Consider the following 20688-nt stretch of genomic DNA (forward strand, 5'->3'; position numbering starts at 1 on the left):
GCGCTGCAGCCCTTCTTCTGGCGACACAGAGGGGACCGCCTTTAGTTACCTCCACACGCGTTGTTTTTTGCACATAACCATTCCCTGATTCAGTAGAAAGGGTAGAAGTGCTCGAAGCCGTGACGCTGGGACAGGCAGTGTAGAACTGAATGGCGTGTCATGTATATAGCAGAGGACTGAAGGAAGAAGCAAGCTGATTTTCTAGAAAATCATGACTACAAAACTGGACTTTGGAGAAAGTCAGAGAATTTCCATGTTCAAATTGCTCAGACCAAATTTTATCACAGGCGACTGGAGTTTGTGTGTCTCAAAGAGGCTTCCAATGGCCATGGCACTGACAAGAAGATCCCTGTGTCTCAGCTCCCCGAAATGCTGTTTCACAGCTCCCGCACTTCACAGGCCCACAGCACAGGGATTATTCTTTGGGAAGCGCTCAGACAAGACAGGAATGTTCTGTATTTGCAAACAGTCACTGAACATGCGGAACATGGAGCACTATGGGATTTTCTGTAACACGAATGTGACTTTCCTTTTCTACCTACAGTTCACCTGTTTTTTGGAAACAGCTGTGATCTTGATAGAAAGGTAAGGGTAAGAAATGAATATTAAAGAAAAATAAATTATAAAAGTACTTTTGAACTAAGCACATATATGTGATAGCTAGATATGAGTTTCCCACACCTCTATTTAAACCATTTTAAGTTCTGGTCTTGTAAAGTACTGATCTTTCAAAGATTTTCTGTGTTCAACAGGAAAACAAAATGAAGTTGTGTAATTTATATTTAACTTAAAGCAGGAAACAGGGACAAAAACTATTGTGTATTTAATTTATGTCTCATGATAAATGCACGTGATGGGATGCGGTACATACTGCACCTTGCATTGCTGCACTGTCATGTTGGGTTCCATTGTGTTCTATTTCCATATCTGGGATTCCAGCATCTGAAAGACATGACACCAAAGATTAATGCATTCCCATTTGTCCTTCTCTCATGCATTTTTAGAAAAATATTTATAGTAAAGTAGGGTGATCTCCAAGTTACACGGTCTTGCATAAAACATTTGGTCTTCATAGAATTTTCAGTAGTAAATTGTTTCCAAAATGTGCAAACATTACTGGTCTCACAGTGAATTATTTTTAACATGGTTCGCATTTGTCTGACAATCAGATAATAGCCAACACATGACATTAATATGCCTGTACAATTCTCTTGGAGAATTAAGGCATCATCCGACATGAAAAATAAAAGTCGAAATCAAACTGTGATAACAAACTACAACTACATTGACTCTCCCAGCCACATACCTGAAAAGTACAGAATTAAGGAATATAGCCAATGTCAGTCAACATGTTTGTGAGTGTGTGCATCAGTTTGTACGAGTGCATGTTATAGATCAGGACTGTGCAAACTGCATTTAAAAGACTCAGCTCAGGATGTTGCAAGCATGCGCCATCACCCAAAGCAAAATGACATACGTGATATTATGTGACATATTTCCACGGTTCTGAGAAGAGTTCTCCAAAATGGATTGTGCTCTTTTTTCCAGGTTGAGGAAGGGTCTCCTAATGCTATGCACTCTTGAACTACTTAATTTCACACTGATAATAGCTCTGTATGCACAGTCCTTGGGGTGGGGGCGGGGGGCTCCAACACCCCAGGGTGTTCTGATAACAGATGCCATTATCCACCTTGTGCCAACAAGGATTAGCATGAAGGGTATGTGATTTGAATCCATGGCACCTCGAATCCTGCAGACACATCTGCTTCCCTTATAACACAGCACTTAAAAATTACAACAAGGAAAACCCCACACCTGAAAGGGAGCTGCCTACGGAGGTTTGACTTTTTCTGTCTAGAAGCCTGTTCTGGACTTTCTCAAATAAAGAATAACTGCACTGTTGCTTTCTTGGATCTCTTTAGGTGCAGCATCAGCACCTATCGCAAAGGTGACATCTTCCTGGTCACCCACAGCCTGACTGAACTCTATGTCAACGCAGGTCAACCCATTACAGTATAGTCCATACACAGAGAGTAATATCAGTACTATCTTAGTAACAGATGTGTAAATGAAATATATGTGATATTTGTGTATATAGCTTTGTAAATATATAAGCAAATAAATATTTTCATGTATACCATTTTTTCTTATAAAATGACAAGTGACTGCTACTCCATAGGGTTTCCTTATTCAGATTCTTGTTTTGAAGGAAAGTTCAGGGCAATGATCTATTGATCTTGAAAGGTTCTTTCTTTTCAAACCTTTCAGAGTATAAGTTGTATATACGTCAAATGACAGTCATCTGTAACTAATAACAGCATCTGTTAAATGAGACAGACCGTCAGAGTTAAATTAAAAATATTCAGAATAGCCCTTCACATTTTGGTGTCATAAAATTGTACCTGCAATTAAATTGTGGATTAAGATGCTAATGAGCTACCTGATTTGCATGTGAAATCAGATTAGCATGTAAATATCAGCTTCTTGCAGGCACTAACATATATATGACTACCTGAGTGTGCCTGCAAATCAAAACGTTAGCAGGCAGGCCCACAATAGCAGATGTAAAGATCTGTTAATCACATTGCTGGCATGTTGGTACCCTTTAATTTGTGGTTTCCAGAACTGCTGAGTTCTCCTAACTGCCACACGAGTGGCAGGTGCTTGCCAGCAATGGCAGAATCTGGGTGAACGACATTACAGAACATCCGGATTTTAGGGTTTTTTTCTGACGTTCATCTCAAGGTGCTGGCTATGGCTGTGGGATCTGCTCTGGGCATTTTTCTGATCCAGTGGGAAAGGTTTCTGCTGGCTCTGTGCTCCCACTCTCCCTTGGGTCGTTGTCCCTTATCATGGTGCAACTGCAAGCTGTATATCCACCTCTGAATCACCGCCCTTCACCAGCAGCGCATCACAAGTGCCAGCCAGCTCCCAGTTACAGTGATATGCTGGACTATAAACCCAGCAGATGAGAAGGCCTCTGAAAAATGTTTCTCTCCTACTTAAAGAGTTTATATCTTTTAGGAGCTTTAGATAAATCACAGCTCACTGGCCGTTGCAGAGTGTTGGGATGGCAGTTCACATAGAAAGGCTCGCCCTAACTTTAAAAACAAGTGTGGGTAGCCCTCGCCATGGAGAACTCAAGCTAAACTAATTATTTTTACTCAGTGGTTGAGGCAGTTTTTGCAGTTTGCTGATATTACAGCTCAGGTGCTTGCAGTGCCCCAGTGGGCAGCACAAAGTTAACGTAAAGACAGGCAGCAGAGTCCGAATCTAACTCTGAGTCATGAGCCTCTGCAGAAACTCCAAGGTAGGGACACACAGATCAGACCTTTGCTACAGAACCTGAAATTATTAAAACTCAACTAAGTTCAGTCTTAAAGATTCAAATTGAAGCTCTAAACTTTGGTCAGAACCACATTAAGCAGGAGAGGCAAATCCTCCCACTACTCAAACCATAATCCCCCTGTTATAGGAGATTAACTGATTTACTTTTGTTTCACAAGAATAGCTGGGAAGAAGTAGTCAAAACCTCGTCAGCTCTGAAAGCTGATACACAGTTAACAAAATGAATAGGTCCTAAGGATGAGCAAACTTCAGGCAAACAGCTTTTAAAATGAAGCTCAGCAGTTCTAAAAATGAATCTGCTGGGAGAGAAGAGTTCAGAGAACCTTACAGGAACCAAATTTCACATTGTCTTAGCTGGCACTGTAACAGATTTCTCTGGTAATATATTCAGCATTTCTTGACATATCTGTGTAAACTGCTCTGTTTCTCTAGTTGCAGATGTATTTTTTAAAATCATGACCCAGAGCACATGGCCTGAAATAGATTTTTAATTATTTCAGGAAAGGACTGTTTTTTTTTTAAATTCTGGAATTTGCTTTGTGCATCAGCTTTTTTGTCACTCAGTTAAACATCATTTTAAGATAACTGTGAAAGGCCAACTAAGACATTACCATTTAACATCCTGAGACCGTCACCTGATGTGGCCTGTTTAAGCGCCTGTTCCACTTGTTCTCTTCGTTTTGATTCGAATTCCAAAGCTTCCTGCAATTTTCTCTTTGCCTTTTTTTCTTTCTTCAAGCGTTTCTGAATTGTTGCTGTAAGATATTGTAAGATGGGCTGTTAAAGCACAATTAATGTATAATGGAGACAATGAGTGAATTTATGTTCAAGGGCCTAGTTCTAGCTCACAAAAAACCAAAAAAATCTGACATGAACCTGACATCATAAAACCAAAATAAAAATCCCAAGCCATATCCTGTATTGAAACAATGAACAGTCTGAAAGGTCTTTAGGTCTTGGTAAAGATCTTGAATTTTATTCTCACTCTGGAACTATCCCACGGATTTATGTCTCCTGACCAGAACATAAGAGTCTGAAAGCCCGCCCAGTGGTTCACATTTATGTACCCAATTTTGCTTCAAAAAGCACAGGAAGACAGTACTTGGCACCTGCATTTCTGGTACCTTATATAATTTTATCTTTCTGATTTCATGGATGTAATCTAGAAGTAGCTTTTGGCACATAAAGTACTATTCTTCTATTACAGATGCAGAATTGAATTTTAAAAATACTGCCACCTTTGCAATATCACAGTGAAAATTCAGATTTACCAATTTAATTGCCTGTTATTATGAAAAGTTTCTAAACAGTCATGGTTTTCTTTTAGGAGGCCCCATAAAGGGAGGGCTATTGTATCTCACTCTTGTGATGGAAAAAAAATGTTATTCGCTTCAGATCTTGCACTTGGGTAGACAACTACTCATAGTTCCATCTATTCTGTTGCACTGAAATTTTCTACAAGAAAAACTAGCTGACTAGCAGATATGCTACAGAGATGTGGGCTAGATAAGTAATGAAAAAAAATCACCTAAATACCCAAATTACAGACATGTTATCTTTCTCACAGTAAGACTGATTCTCAGTGCTTGGAGGATAATAGCAGAAAACAAAAGAAATTAAAGCTGTCAAATGAAGAAATCAGGCTGGGAATACACAGGCAGAGTGGTAATAATACATGGGAAGCCAGGAAACTGAATCAGGAACCAGCCAAAACTCTGGTCGGTTGCCCTCCAGGAAATAATCCTTCAGTCACTGTTCTGTCTGCGTACAGAAAAGTGTGCTTCATTCTGCTTTTATTAAATTTAAATCTTTCATTACCAGTGCTAGTCCACTGCTGCATTACACGGATGTACGAATGTCAGTTAACTCCAAGTCCTCAATGGCTCCAGCTGGAAATGCCAAAGGGTTATACATTTAATAGATATCTAAACTTCCATTTTTCATTCACTCACCTCTGCTTTGCAGCTCAGCTGTGAGTTGCCTTTCCAAGCTCTCTCTTAGTTCTCTCTCCCTACAAAGCTCCATCTTTAACTCTTTCTTTTCCTGCTGGATCTGCTTTTCCTGGACTCTCGCGTTGTCCACAGCCACTTTCAGGAGGCCCTAAAACACACACAAATGTAAGATCTGAAAATACCAGTTTGTTTCAGCAGTTACAAAATGGTTTTACGCCCTCTAGGAAACCAGAAAAATTAAAAGCAGGAACCTATAGTCCTGGAAAGAAACAGGGCATTCGAAGTAGCTAAATGTTATATATGAGTAATTTTGTGCCATGGCTTCTGCTAATTCATCCTACTGATGTGGTTTGGTACAAACCAAGTACCATGTCATTGCTGAGCTCCCTCAGCTGCAGGAGGAGCAAAGGAGGAATAATGAGACTGGTGAACTTTAATGTGGTCATTATTGTCAATGTATGAAACCCTTTCACAATTGCTAATGCCAGGCAGAGGAAACCTCAGCATTACCTTAAGTAAAATAAATTAGAACTGCAGATACAAAAGAGTTTCTGGAACTTTTTAAAGAGACTGAAAAAGAAACACATTTTATCTATCATGAGAAAGCCTGGCCCTATAGAGAATAATTTACCTGTATGTTGGTTAATAGTGTTTCTACTGATGAAAGACCATCAGCAAAAAGAAATGGCGCCGGAAATCCAGGAGGCAAGGCCTGTCCAGCCAGTTGGACTTTATCTAAGGTAGGTTTCATTATTGGAATAGCAATTTGGACCTCTTCTGTAAAGACAGGTTTAAAAGCATCATCAGAAAGTGTTGGAAACATAGGTAAATGCAATTTCTAGAAACCAGAATGCTGTTTACCTGGAAGTCAAAATACAAACACGTTAGTAAAATTGACATTGTTTCAGTCATTGGGCAGCTGTGATTGTTCCTAAGGTAAGTTTGCAAAATAGTACAAAACCATAATAAATATATTGAAGACTATAACATAGCTGTAATAAAGACTATTTTATCTCAAATTCTACAGAATTGTACTACAGAATTATAACAGTAGTACTCAGTTCATTCAACCCAAATGACCTTTCTTCATTCTATCACGTTTGCCATTCTGTGATGTGCATTTTTTCCCTGCTATAACCTTGACAAAATTCTAATCAAGAACCATACCACATCACTTTACTCCTTTAAGGTTACCCTGCCCATACTGAGCAGTAAATAATCTCCACTGAGTCAGACCCTCCTGCTTTGTTCGCACCAGCTCCACATTGTCCGTCAAGTATCAGCACAGGTTTTCTCAACAAGTACCTTGCTGCTGTCAGCCCTTCTGGGCAGGGCAGCAGCTTCCCCTTTACTCATTGTTTTAAATACAACATATTACTATAGGTCAAGCTGTGCAGGGACAGCAGAAATATGTATCCGGAAAGAAACAACATTAGCAATGATTTTTCAAAAATCCTTTAAATTGTGATCAATCACTACTATCACTAATCAGCACTACCACACATTTTTGAACAGGATAATTTAAACATATTTTAGGATAGTAGATGTATCTCCTTCTCTCAGATCCCTATCATTACTTCTTCCCCACATATTAATTTTAAACATCAATTGCTGAAAACCACAAAATTGAAATCTGCTAGCAGTCTTTAAAGTGAAACTCCAAACATTTCTTTTACTCTGCAGTATTAAAAAAATATTTCTGTGTAATATTCCAGGAAAATCCAGTATATATATTATGTTCTTGCACTTGCAGAAATCATGAAGAATATCTTCTTGGCAACCGCTTTTTAGTAAAGCTTGCTGATAGATAATGGACTGACCATAAGTTCATGATGCTCCTGTTTTCTAAGAACAACTGCACAGCCAGTCCTGATAGTTTCATTTGTCAAGTGCCTTGGTCATATTAAAGCCAGGATCTACAATTAGAGTGTACCATATTCATAGGCCTCCTTCTCCTACCTCTCTTGTTTGAAACCAAACCAAACCAACCAACCAACCAAAAACAACAAGAAAAAACCCCCACAAAAGCAAACCTTAAGCAAAACAAAAAAGCAACAACAAAACAAAACAACCAAACAAAAAACAAAGGACCCTCAGAAAGAACCTGACTTCAATGCTTTACAGCGCAGTGTCTCCTATCTAGTGTAACAAACTCCAGGAGCACCTATTGAGTAGGAAGCACTTTCTGCTCTGTTTCTGAAACACGCCTGCTGACAAGGAACCAGGGGCATTAGCAGTTTTGAAGCATTCTTTGAAATCTCTGTTTAGGCGGCATTTTGTTTTCACCGCATAAGTTCATTAAATGGAACATGTTCATAATGATTCTTCAAGATCAATAACAACAAAAGCCAGCAACCTCTACGCATCTTTGTAGCTATACTATCACTTTAGAGCTCTGGTCATGTAACTTAGATGATCCATTTGAAAATAACCCAACTCTGGTAACACACTCAGGCCATGGAGTTCATTCTGATTCAGATTTAACATTCCTCACATTTAAATATATCGGTGTCAGAGTTTTGTAAATAAACTGATTAGTTGTTGCATACAATGCTACACTGAAATAATATCTAAGCCATGGAGTCACAAAAGACTAAACTAAAGTGGCATTTGAAAAAGAAATACATGAAGTATGCATAAAAAAACTACAGCTGCTTTAAAATCTCAAGAAATCTCTACTATTTGGAGATGAAAGTAATAACATTAAACTGGCTGAAAGGAAAATTACTATTGACTGTGAAGACAGGTTGCATGGTCTATGGTTTGTAATGTTACTGTACAGCAGATTGAAGTTTCAAAATAGTATTACTCTTCTTTAAAGAGATAGACACAGCTAAATTAGGTGCTGCTTGCTGCAGTGAGGATCAAATGCAAAAAGAATCATATTTCATCAGACCTAGTCAACACCAGGAAAATAAATAGAAATATAAGAGGTATGCAGGCAATGATTCATTTTGATAATCTGGCCCAAGAGAGACACGGAGAGACAGCACACAGATCTAAGCTTCTACCAAAAGACAAATAGGACGCAGAGGGTGGGAATTGGGATGACAGTGTAGCAGAGGTCACATCGATTTTCAGCAGCAGTTTTCACACAGATGAGATAACCCTGGACTCTATTTGGCCCATTGTTCATATCCTACCTGTCCCAGAAGCAATAAATTCCCAAGTCCCAGAAAAAGGGCAGTAAAGAAGAAGGATTCTACTTATGACTTCTTATGATTAAGTTTTTGTGCTAACCAAACATGCTTTGCAGACCAAGGTCACATTGCATGTTAAAGTCTGTAATAGCTGAAAACTCGGAGCAGCATATTATGTTTTAGCGTATATGGGTGGAAACTGTCAAACCATTCATCATTTTTTTTTTTTCTGATTGAAATCACACTCTGCAAAGATGAATGATAAATGCATTAGAAATCTATTTCAATCTTGTAATAGGACTTCACATCTGAATGGTGTCTACATCTTGCCCATATTCTGAGTAAGTGCAGAGTTAGGCAGAAATTTATTAGCTAGACTGGAGAAATCATAATTGGTAAAGTAATTAAAAAATGGCACGTGTTGGAAGCAATTTTGTGGACTGTATCAAATGTATCTCTTTAACAGGAAAAAGAAAGGATTTTGATTTAAGGATTTTGATTTTTAAATAACACTAAAAATATAAATGCTAAAAGCTGCACTAACACCACTAACACATATAGTGCAACCGAATAAACAAAATATAAAGCTAGGACAACTACAACCTAACCAAGGACACAAACAACCTTTCTATTTATTGAAGCGAAGTGGGAACTACTTTTATCGAGCTTGTTTGTTAAACCTGCCATGCTTTATAATGGCATTCAGGAATCCATTTAGAAGTGCAGTCTTTTTATTTTAATTTCTAGCTGGCATCCAGATGAATAGACGAAAGCAAGAATTATATTGCAGAGACAAGAAATACACAGTAAACACTAACAGTGAATGGAATATTATCCCAGGAAAGCACAGGGAAATCCGCTAGAAATTTTCTTGTTCTTAGTTCGATATACTGAAGCATTTCAGCTTCTGCCCAAGTTGCAGAAATGGGGATTGAAAAATAAAGCATCAACCTACAGACTAAATACAGCACTGGGAACACGAGTAACGCGAGTTGCTCCCTGCACAACAGCGCGTGGCCCAAACCTGCCCGTGATTTTATTTGCCAGCTGGTTTCTTTTCTTTCTGAAAGCACATTTTAAAATCCATCACTCATGCACCTGGTATGATGTGTCACATCCCCCCCAAAACAAGGTAGAAGTATTAAAACTATAATTTAAATATTGCCTAACGCCAGTTAAACCACCAAGTTATTTGAAAATTACACTTAAAAACTATCTATCTATCTGGACCTGTATAAGCATTATTCACCCCAAATAGCTTATAGAATATAACTCATGTAGAAAATACGTATATGGCATATGGAGGAAAGAGTAACAATTTATATAGAATTTCTAGTTATTAATCTGTTAGTTACTAACCAAGACATTCGATGTCAGAAAGCCCTCAGCCAGTGTTCATGAGACGGTTTTGGACACAGACGGCCACCGAGTGACTCTTTTCCATGCCCATGGCACACAGTCCAGAAACCTAAGGGCTAAAATGCTTATCACAATTATAATTCCTTGAGCTTCACATTTGAGGGACAGGGATTACATTCAATGGTCTGTAGTTACCAAAGAACAGTCTAGAATCTCTAACAGACCTTTTTGGCCTTTAATAAAATAAAAAAGAGGATTTGCAACACCAGCTGTGTTGAACACGCTACTCATCTCTGAAAATGAGACACTACATTTTTATTTGAAATAGCATTATTGGCCCAAAGATCTTAGAATCATCCAAACCAATGTATCTTCATGGTGGCAAGAGGTCCCTCAACTTGCAGCTGTATAATACGTCTACTTCACAACCACAGTGATGGGCAGCAGTTCCAAACAGGGGTATTTTGACAGAATCAGGGTCCAAAATCTATTTTTTGACAGCAAAAAGCAGTTATCCAAAAAACTGAGACTTGTTATATTAAATTTAAACCTTGGCAACTTCTCTGTTGTTCAAGTAGAAACTAGTAGAATTTTTTCTTTTAGAGTAAGTATGAAAACCCGGTAATGTGAAGCATTGCTTATTTCACATATTTGGTATCTGTAAGCCTGCAAGGACGGGGTTATCTGTCTTCAGTGTCTTAATAACTCTGAAAATCCTCCACAAACCTCTGCCTGCAGTTCTCTGCCTCCCTCATTGCTTCTGTGCCAGAGGCTGAGCACTCCTGGTCATCAGTGAGAGGAGAGATTCCTCCTCCTAACCTGGCCCCAATCAGACTTAGAAATTTACTGCTGCAACCTTGTGATTAGGGTGCCAAATTTAAAGCCGCTGCTGTTTTTCTTAATTACAGTCCCTGAATGAACTGAGTCAATGAATGCAACTGGGCAGTAGCTGATTAAACCAGTGCCCTAGCTTTAAATCAGACTTTATTTCATTTTCGAATGACTGATACAAGTTGATAGCGCACAAGCATTTTTCACTACTGAGCTTTGCCATAAAGAAACTTCACTTTATGGATACTATGCGATCATTATATATACATTTCCAGGCTGCCTTAAAAGCCTTTGGAAACTCTCACAAACCAGCGACATCAACTGTCCTCTGCCTCAGAGCATCCTCCTCCCCGCTGGTTCTCCCCCAGGCACTCAGAAATCAGTTGATTTTGTCCTGACGAAATGTTTAAGAAAACCATGTCTGTTACATTTAGAGCAACGTGCTGGCTTAGGAAATACCGAATATTTGGAGTGGTAAAAAAAGAGAGAGCAAACTGTGGAAGCAATGGATTCAGCACCTTTCCAGAGATGTGTTCTCAGGAACCAGGGTGCTTTGTTTTCCTGGAGGATGGAAGAAAACAGGGATTTAAGTATTTCCACAGCAGAAGGAGGCAAAAAGAAAAAAAAGAAAAAAGGGAAATTTCACAAGAAAAGGCTGAAACTACAATTTACAAATTGTCTTTATCTGTGCACACTTTATCAAGAGCTGCGTAATTATACAGCTTTGACATTTTCATCAATGTACTCTCTTTAATACCACAGAAAATTATACCTATTTATAACTTCAACATATTTACAATATACACTGATGTTCACATGGCGCTGATGGTAAAAACACCTGAAAATATTTTATTAATTCAAACCTTAAAAAAAAAAAAAGGATCCGAGTTAGATGAGCTATGAGGTTTGCAGTATTAACAAATGGAATTGAGTAGTGCTGTAATTCACTAACTAGACATCAGAACTAATGTGCTTCAGTTCAAGTAAATTCAGTCTAAAGTTCAATATGTACAGATTAAAAAAACAAATACAACTGATGTCACCTGACTAAATTCTCCTCATTAAGGTGAACCGTTAAATGCAATTAAGGCTACTAATATATAAAAAGCCTTCAAAAATATTACATTTTATATGCCCAACAATTATTTACAATTTATACTCTGTGTTATTTTTATCTCTGCTTTAGCCTATGAGCTGCTCCTCAGGCAGTTTTGGGTAATCTGGATTCCAAAACATTTAAAGTTGTTCTGTGCTTTAAATTGCTTCTTAATCTATGTAGAAGCTTAAGTACAATTGATCTGCATTTTCCATACGGCAATTTAAAGCAACTAGTTACTCTCAGCTAGCAATACTATCTTGTCATTCCTCACATCAACAAGAAGCATTTTTTGTACTGACACAGAGAAGAGTGAAAATGGGAACTAGTCAATAAAAGGCTAGTAATGAAATGACTGTGGCATGGAAGAAAGGAGGAAAATGGAACAAAAGAAACAAAATCCTCCTCACGGCCATTATCAAGAGGTTACACATTTTTTTTTCAGCTAGGTCTCCTATAGCATTCACAAAGGTTTCTTTTTCTCATGGTGATTTTTAAGCATCACTGTAGTCTGACTGTTCTACCGAGATTTTAAAGTGTCAGATGCGGATGGGTAGGAGGAACTTGCCAAGAAAAAAAAATCTTCAATTTTCTTGGCGGATTCATCTTTTCCCTATTAATGTTGAGATTATTTCTTCAACTATTTTGTTGCAAATATTTATGACTCCATATGGAGCAACAGATGTTGAAGGGAAGGGATAGCAGAAAAGACTTCATTTTCAGCAATTACCCTGCTACTTGTTGTCATACTGTAGGTGTTCTTAGTGCATCTATTTTACATACCACCCTGTCCTTTCACACACTGCAAAAATGTCAGTTTGGATAATTAATGTAATAACTTTAGTCCAAATTATTTCCACAATATCAATTTATAAAATATAAATATAAATAGGAGAACAGGAGGAAGAAATCGGGAAGGAAGGGGGAAGATAGGAATTGCTTTCCTAGTCCAATAAAAAGCAAAATTACTGCTTAAGAAAGGTGAAGAACCATGGGCTGGGGGTGATGAAGATGACAGGAATGGGTTGATGATGGTGGGGCAAACCCTGCTGCCCCTGGGTACGTCTGTGAACGCAGCGCTCAAAAACTGACAAGCAAAACCGCGTACCCAAAAATCTGCCTCCCGTGCCGCCGGAGTCAGGCGATCTCTTTCATCTCCCACTTGTTGTAATAAAAATCCACAATGTGCTTTCAAATAAATCTCATCATCTACTCCCTTTATTGCAGTATTGGGTAGTATAACCAATAATTTGAAACAGATCTCATTAGAAAGATTCAATTTTTTCCTATTCACAAAAGCCACACAACATTATCAATGCTTCCAGAGAGCTGTGACCAGAGGGACCAAATTTTCACCAGTATGGCACATATACTTGTGTCCCCATTTTGCACCTGAGAAACTGCACCTTGCTGCTGGCGCTGCAGCTGTGCCACCAGAAAAGGCTTTTAAAAGTCGCCTTCCTGGTCCAGGGACTATGGAAATGTCAGCGGTTCAGATGCACAAACAGTGCTCAGAACGGCTTTGTGCCCTTCCCCAACATCTGCGTTCTGATCTCGGGCAAAACCAGCCTGGAACAAAGACACACAAGATACTTCATCTCTTATATATTTTAAAATCAAACCAAACTAATGTCATTACCATTGAGCTCAGTTTCTTAAAGTACATGTATAATCAGCAGTTCAGCACTCCAAATATTTGAGGAAGGCAGAATACTCCATTTCCTGGATATTCCTGGATAATTATGCCTGCTTTATTAAGGTTTATTTTACAACTGTGTAAAATAGGTTATAAAGGACAATTCTACTATTATGCCCTCTCCTGCTTAGGTTTAATAAATATTATATTCCACACCATCCATTAAAGCCAAGCAGTAGAGAAAATAGGAGTGGTAGTAATCTCCTCCACAGATGTAAAATACCCTTAATAAAATAAGGGTGTATAACAGTCAGGAACAAATTACTGAGGTCTGCTTTAATAAAATAGTACCCTTAAAGAAGTATTACTCTTAAGGTACTGACATTCCCACTGGTGATGCAGTGTATCCTTTCAAAGCAGTATAGCTTGTTAAAATGGCAAGATATCTTTTTTGCAATAGAGTGCTTGTGTCCAGGCAGATACAAGGTTTGTATAGAATGCATCCAGGGAGCCATAAAAGTGGTGGGAAACATATTTCTCCGTGGTATTTTAGTACTTCGAAAAATTCAATCACTGGGAAAAAATGTTTTGCTGTAAACATCTGAAGAGCCTTATAAAAGCAATGGCTTCCCACAGCACCTGCTTAAATAATTTTAAGAGGGAGTATGTCTTTGCTCATCTTCTAAAACTTGTAGAAAGCTTCTCCTATTAATTTCCCCAGTGCTGTCAGGCCAGGGCACTTTTAATCAGAAATAATTATGAGTGCAATTGGCGGATGCTCAACAGCAGGATTTCTGCACTGTAGAAATAAAAGACAAATTTCAAAACTGATCGCTAGGAGAAATGTGATTGCCTTAACAGGAAAATATACTCAGAAAGATGATTGCCTTAAAAATTTCTTTCTGAACGAATTAGGAATTCTTCAGATGTCAACAAACACTCTGCTTATATAACCTAGTGTTTGAGTTCAGTTCGGTTACACACTGATTCCATAAACCCTGATTATCAAGAAGCATGAGAAATTACTCCCTTTTTCATTTACCTGTTTTAATTCTACAGGTGAGCGGCACTTCTGTGCTGTAGCTGTTACCAGCACGATTCCCAACACAGGTTTTGCGTGCACGTGCATCCACCTCCCACCCGCTGCTGCCGGTACCTCCTGCAGATATTAAAGGTTACAGAACTGAACCTTAACACAACCGAGCCTCTCTTGGGCTACGGAACGGCCAGAATTTGGCTTATTCCACACCTCCTCCCCGCTTCAACTAAGAGGGCAATAGGGCCTCTGATAGAAATGCTGTCCTGGCCTATCGATATTACATCTTAGTGACAGAATGATTAGACTCACATATATCAGCATTACGGCAGCTCTCGGTGTGGAGAGCCCCATGTCCATAGCAACGTAGCACAAGTCTTTGCCACCAAATAATTACATGATGCTCTGGGGAAAGACAAGTTTTCTGAGCACACGGCCAATCTATCAAAAGGGAAAACTCTTTCTGACCCAAACGGCAGCTGCGATCAGAGTATAAACAGGAGCTAACCAACTAGTCTACATCCACTACTTCGCAACCTTATAACTGTTAAGTCTACTGCTGTCACTTAGCCTGGGCTCTTATCAAAGATCAAATACTGCTAAAAGGAGAGGAAGAGGGAAGCTTTCTGCAGAAAGCAGCAGCTCTCTGACATGAAGCTGCCATTGGTTCCTTCCCCCAGCCCAGGGCCGCGCGTGGTCGCTGGGAGGTTGTGCAGCCGCATGCTTTGAGCCAGCACCATCCAGGTGAAGCTCCTACCGACCTCCTGCAGTGACCCCCAGTACGAATGGGACACAAAACATCACTCGCAAAAAAAAGTGCTAAAAATCAAGTATTTTAACCACAAGGGCCTCATTTCTGGGTCCCATTTTCCACTAACAGGTCACCAGTACCGTGCAGCGGTACAATTCCCAGCGGTGGGTCAACTCTTGTCTCTGTCTGAGACCTCGAGCCCCTGCACCATCACCCTGGAACAGCCAGGAGCGTCGTGCTCTGCTACAGGGTGCAGCGTACAGCAAAGTCTGGCAGTAAAGACCTGTTGCTTTGGCTAATTTCATCAATAACAGCCTAATATCTGCTGGTCCCAAAGCACAAAAGCTGGAAAACTAAGCAAATTAATATATATATATATTTTTTTTAATATTTTTTTTTCCCTTCTCCCAGGTATGTGTATGTACAATCCCATTCTTTTGTTGGTTGGGGACTGCAAACCAATCACTCTAGAAACACTTTGAGACTCTTCATGAACCTTTTGCCTCTAAATCACTATAATTTCTAGTAGACTACTAAGGCAAACAATACCACTGGCATCATTATTATTAAATAAAATTTCTTTGCAAGTCGTATTTAAAACTCCATAAGCACAAAATCCTTCACAAATGTTCAGGTTTTGATCATTGCTACTGTGACTTACAGCTTTTAGCAACCAAAGCATTTTCCTTTTAAAACCAGCTTACTCTTTGTGGGCCACATTATATTTTCACTTTGGTTTATTCTACCTCCTTGCTTTGAAACTGTGCATTACTTGAGAGAGTAGCTGACATACCCATTCACGATAGTGCACAAAATGAAGCTTAATGAATCCCAAATGCAATGTACTTCATGTGCTAAAATCAATGTACATTGCCTGCATTTGCTCAGAAATTTCTCTCTCAACAGGGTCTTTTCTTTTTTTGCAGTGCTTAACTGCCTTTTGTCTGCTCTTGTCTCCCTCCAGTGTTGCTCAGATGGCAATCTTTTATTCCTTGTGCAAACTCATTTGGAAAATGCTGGATGGGCTACAGCTGTGTACCGCTATGTAAGGTCTAATCCATGTCAAGCAGCGCTTTACACGCGCTGAATAAACACAATGAAACAATGTTTTAATGGATTATTAAAAAGGCAGAGTTCTAGACTGAAAGTCGTATTTAAACGCAGATTTAATCAGCTAGTTTTCTAAAATTCTGAAAGGTACTGATGCTGTACACTCCGCTGCTCCAGCTCTGAAGTTTTTGGGACGGTTACTGCAGCCCGCGGTGACGAAACTGGGGACGACGCTGTTTTACGGGATGGGGGGTCCACAAACATTCAAGTCTGCAGCCCACGAAAAACAACCAGTGGATCAGAACATTAATGAAGCACGGACCTTACCCGGAAAGGCATTTTCCCACGTATCTTCTACAAAATGAAATAAAATACACGTTTTTCAAGAGCTGCTCTCTGTTCAGGTGCCGTGGAACATTTGCAGCTCGGCCGTACTCAAACAGTAAAATATGTTCTTGCTTTTATGACGTATAAGGTTTGGATTTGTACTGCCCAGTAGTAAATACTGACTCGGAATCAATCTGCATTGCTTCTGGCAATGGTATCTAAGTTGGATATGTAGTCTAGAATGACAGAAAGTCAGTTTAAACTGACAGCTATCAGACTGTGTAACTAACTTATTTTTCAAAGTAAAAATGTCAGAAATAATAATAATATAGAAAATTAAGTAATCAGTAATCAAAATAATTGTGGATCCAAGAGAGTTGTCTCTGACCCTCCACAGGACACTACGTGGGGAACTGCAGATTTTTTGAAGGGCTATTTGAAAGTTTGGGCAATGATAAATCTTAAAGGAAATCAATAGTTTAAATTCTTCTTTGTACCAACAAACGTTCTCTCCACTGACTGTATTTCTCTGTGGCACCCAAGGGATCATGTGAAAAAATACCCTATGAAGCAACAAACTCTTTTTTATTTTTTCTTCAAACAAAAAACACCAATGTTGTCCTGACATTTAGGTTGTAAAAACTAGTAACTTCTATTAAGTGGCAGCATGAAGAACCTTCATTAGCTTGAAGCACATGGATTATCAATCAAATGAAAAATAAGCATTGGGCAGACGAAAATGGTAAACTGCTATAATTACAAATGATGTTTTGTGCACAATTGTGTCTCAGGAATTGTTACAGGATGCTGCGAAAAACCCCACATTTGTATCCACAGTCCAGAATAATATGGTCCATTACAATGATGTACTTTGGAGCAGAAATGACATTTATTATGTTTCACGTTGTTTCTGTTCTATCCACTGAATCTATATTTAGTTTTATTTTTTTAAAAGGATGAATTTGCTTTAGAGAACTGACAGCTTATATGAATATTTTAGTTTTGCTTGCAAGTACCAGGAAAAAAAACATGGCATAAAACTCCAGCTCCAAGTTCCCCAGAATGCCTACTGAGAATAAATTCTATGTTTATTTGTATTTCATTTTCCTTGAACAACTGCCTTTCCCTCGGGTATTTATTAAAAGCATAAAAAGAATGAGCCAAATTCACTTCTCAATAACATCCATTCAGCATTGTTGAAGCTTGTAAAATTGCACTAGCCTGGCCATGGGGAAAATTTTACCCACTGTTTAGTAAATATATATATCTATCTATTTCTTTTTGTTTGAGAAGATGTATTGTTTAATCTTTAAATTATCTATCTGCTCCTGCTTATCAAAGAAGCAAAAGCAGCTTTTTGTTATAAAATCGTGACTTCACCTAGGAAGGCTATGATGTCTATGCTATTCTCTATTCACTCGTGGTTCCTTGGGGCAGCCCTACACTTTGCATTTCCCATTGGACTTGTTGAAGACTCCAGTGAAGTTTCCATCAACTCCACTACCCAAAGAACTAGTTACGTTTTCTTCTGTGCTGTTTGCCTGAAGATTCCCATACATAATCTTATTTGACCTACATTCTAAAATGCACAGACTGAGGCAGCATTAGCAGCCTGGAAGTGCCTCTGGCCATTGGGAAGGTCTGTTCTGGATGGAAGGCTGGAGAAGCAGTTTTATACTGACAATGGTGCACGACAGACATGTCCACTTCTGTAGCAACTAAACCAGCAAAATCCACAAAAAAAGCACTGAAACCAAAGCTATCAGTCAGGCTATGACCACAGCTGAGACGGTTCACATCACAGCAGCCAAGTTGTCTCCGCACCAAGTTTCCATCAGGCCAGGCTGAGATCTGCAGGGTCGCTCTTCACCTAACCGGGCAGATGTCTTAAAACTGTCTAGATAGCAAATAAAATGAAAAACCCAATTCCCATGATATAAGAGCCCTTCTCCCAGTGCAGTCAACCATCACTGTGGTTTTTGTACAGTTTGATTAAGTCTTTTCCAGCAGACCTTGCAGGAAAAGTCATTCGACACTAACGTTGTGGTGTGGAACTACAGCTGCTAAATGGAGTACGTGGCCAAGAGCAGGGGTTAGTGCTTCTTGCTGCTACTCCCCAAGAAATTACAGTTTATGGCTTGTTAGCAGAAAAATAATGTCTTTAAGATCTAAGCCAATGTTTTCAGAAATATCATGGATTGTCTTTATTGCCAGCATAACAAACCCCCCAAAATATAATAGCGAGCAATGTGACCATTGCCCTTGGCAGCACCATTAAACTGGGCAGTGAACTACTTCAAATAGCTGCGAGTGTTAAACATTAGTTCTGCCTTAAGTAGGTTGATTTTAACAGTCAAATGTGCACTGCAGCCTAGCTGAACATTAAAAGCACCTTTCAAACTTAATTTTACAGAAATGTTAACGACCAGAACAAACTATTGAAGGTAAAAAAGAAAAGTAATTATTTCAACAGATGAAAGGAAACAGTAAATTAACACCCTTGTTTTAAAAGGTGGCTCAGTAACTTATCTCCTTTAAGAAAATACCATTAACTGAAGCTAGTATGGATATTTCACTAACATGTTTATGGTTTGGGGTTTCTTTTCTCTTCTGGCCTTTAAAAACAAGGTTTAAGGCAAAAGGAGAGCTATAAATCTTTAATTGAAATACAAGTTCCAGAAATGCTTTATCAAAATCATAGCAACAGAACTGGTTTCTAAATATCTACATTATGTGTCACATACAGATACGTACATGCAGCGAGGGAAAGCAAAAAAGGAAAAAAAAGACAACTGAACAAAGCCTTCAACAGCAACAACCTTTATGCCCACAGAGGCCTCTACAGACTAAAGAAAGGAGTAAGACATAACTAGAATGACTCAGAAGTTTTCCTAATATACCACCAGTGCCTACGTACATTAAAAAAAACATTAAAAAAATAGGGACAGCTAAACGAATCTTATTATTACATTAAAAAATATCCAAGGAGAAATTTGTCATAGCTTAGAAAATGCTAAGCTGCTTGTTATAAAATATAAAGCATACCAATTTTTGTACATGAGCTATCATTCAGTGCAATTTTGAAAACTGTTTAAAAACAGTCAGTGGCTTGCAAGCAAGGTTTTCTTACCATATGTGTTGCAATATGGAAGCAGATTGTATAATAGACATTTCCAAAAGGAATGTCAGATATATATTTTAAAAATGTTTACAGCAAAAATTAGGTGATCATTATTTTTTGGTGGACATGCATTTTCCAAACAATAGAAATGTACTGATATAAATGTTGGGTTTGAAAATAATTTATTCTGCATAATCAGCATAGCTACATATGCTTTTCATTCTGAAATCACTCATTCGCAGACTTCAAATGATGAAATGGTAATTATTCCTGTGACTTAAACATGTCCACTTTGAAAACATGGCCAAACGCAAGGTTTATTCAGTAAAGCTGCATTGCTGATGAAATTAGCTTTAATCTTGGCTTTCAATTGACAGTTCTTCATAAAGAATACTTTAGTAGATAGAGATACGATAATGTACTGCACACATATCAGTTTGCAAGTGTTTATGCATATTTCTTTAGATACTTAAAGCTATGTACATACACACATTCATACAAGACATATATGACCTAAGAGGTAAGGAAAGAACTGCATTCTGAATTTAGCACTACTGAAGTACAATGAGAATCAGGCAGTCGGGAAAAACTGATGATGCAGTCTCAGAAAACACCTGCTCTGACAGCAAAGCCCCACACCCCATCAGCCCCTTCTGTCAAAATCTTTTTAAACTGCATCATATAAATGAAGTCTCTCCACTAACACCTCTGGATCATACATAGGATTATTATTTTGGGGAGACATTTCCAGGCTTAAGGTATTTTGATGTGGAAATAGACACAATTTGGTTTGTTCTTACATATTACTTGAGAGATGACAAGAACCACAGAATGGCTGAGACTCGAAGGGACCTCTGGAAATCAGCCTGCCCAACATCCTGCTCACACACAAATCCACCGAGAGCTGCCTGCCCAGGCCTGCCTGAGAAGTCTGACTGAGTGGTGGAGAAGGTAAGGTAGACTTCAAACTCAGGACATTTAAAACTGGTTAGAAAGAAATAAGGTATGACTGGAAGAGAACTCATAGTTAAACAGATTACT

At 38.6% G+C, this 20688-nt stretch overlaps 1 protein-coding gene across 2 annotated transcripts in view; it reads right to left on the reverse strand.

Moving 5' to 3' along the window:
• Positions 1–20688, reverse strand: part of DACH2 (dachshund family transcription factor 2) — a 251589-nt gene that overhangs the window by 8736 nt on the left and 222165 nt on the right. Inside the window, exons 8-11 of one of the 2 annotated variants that reach the window (XM_082062043.1) lie at positions 5932–6077; positions 5301–5448; positions 3984–4103; positions 877–942 (exon numbers count right to left, since the gene is read on the reverse strand). In XM_082062043.1, coding sequence (XP_081918169.1) covers positions 877–942; positions 3984–4103; positions 5301–5448; positions 5932–6077 — 480 coding nt within the window. Of the gene's footprint in view, positions 1–876; positions 943–3959; positions 4104–5300; positions 5449–5931; positions 6078–20688 lie in introns of both variants that reach the window. The other variant, XM_082062042.1, reaches the window with a different exon arrangement.

This window comes from Streptopelia decaocto, assembly GCF_964273445.1.
Source record: "Streptopelia decaocto genome assembly, chromosome: 10".
Classification (NCBI taxonomy): Eukaryota; Metazoa; Chordata; class Aves; order Columbiformes; family Columbidae; genus Streptopelia; species Streptopelia decaocto.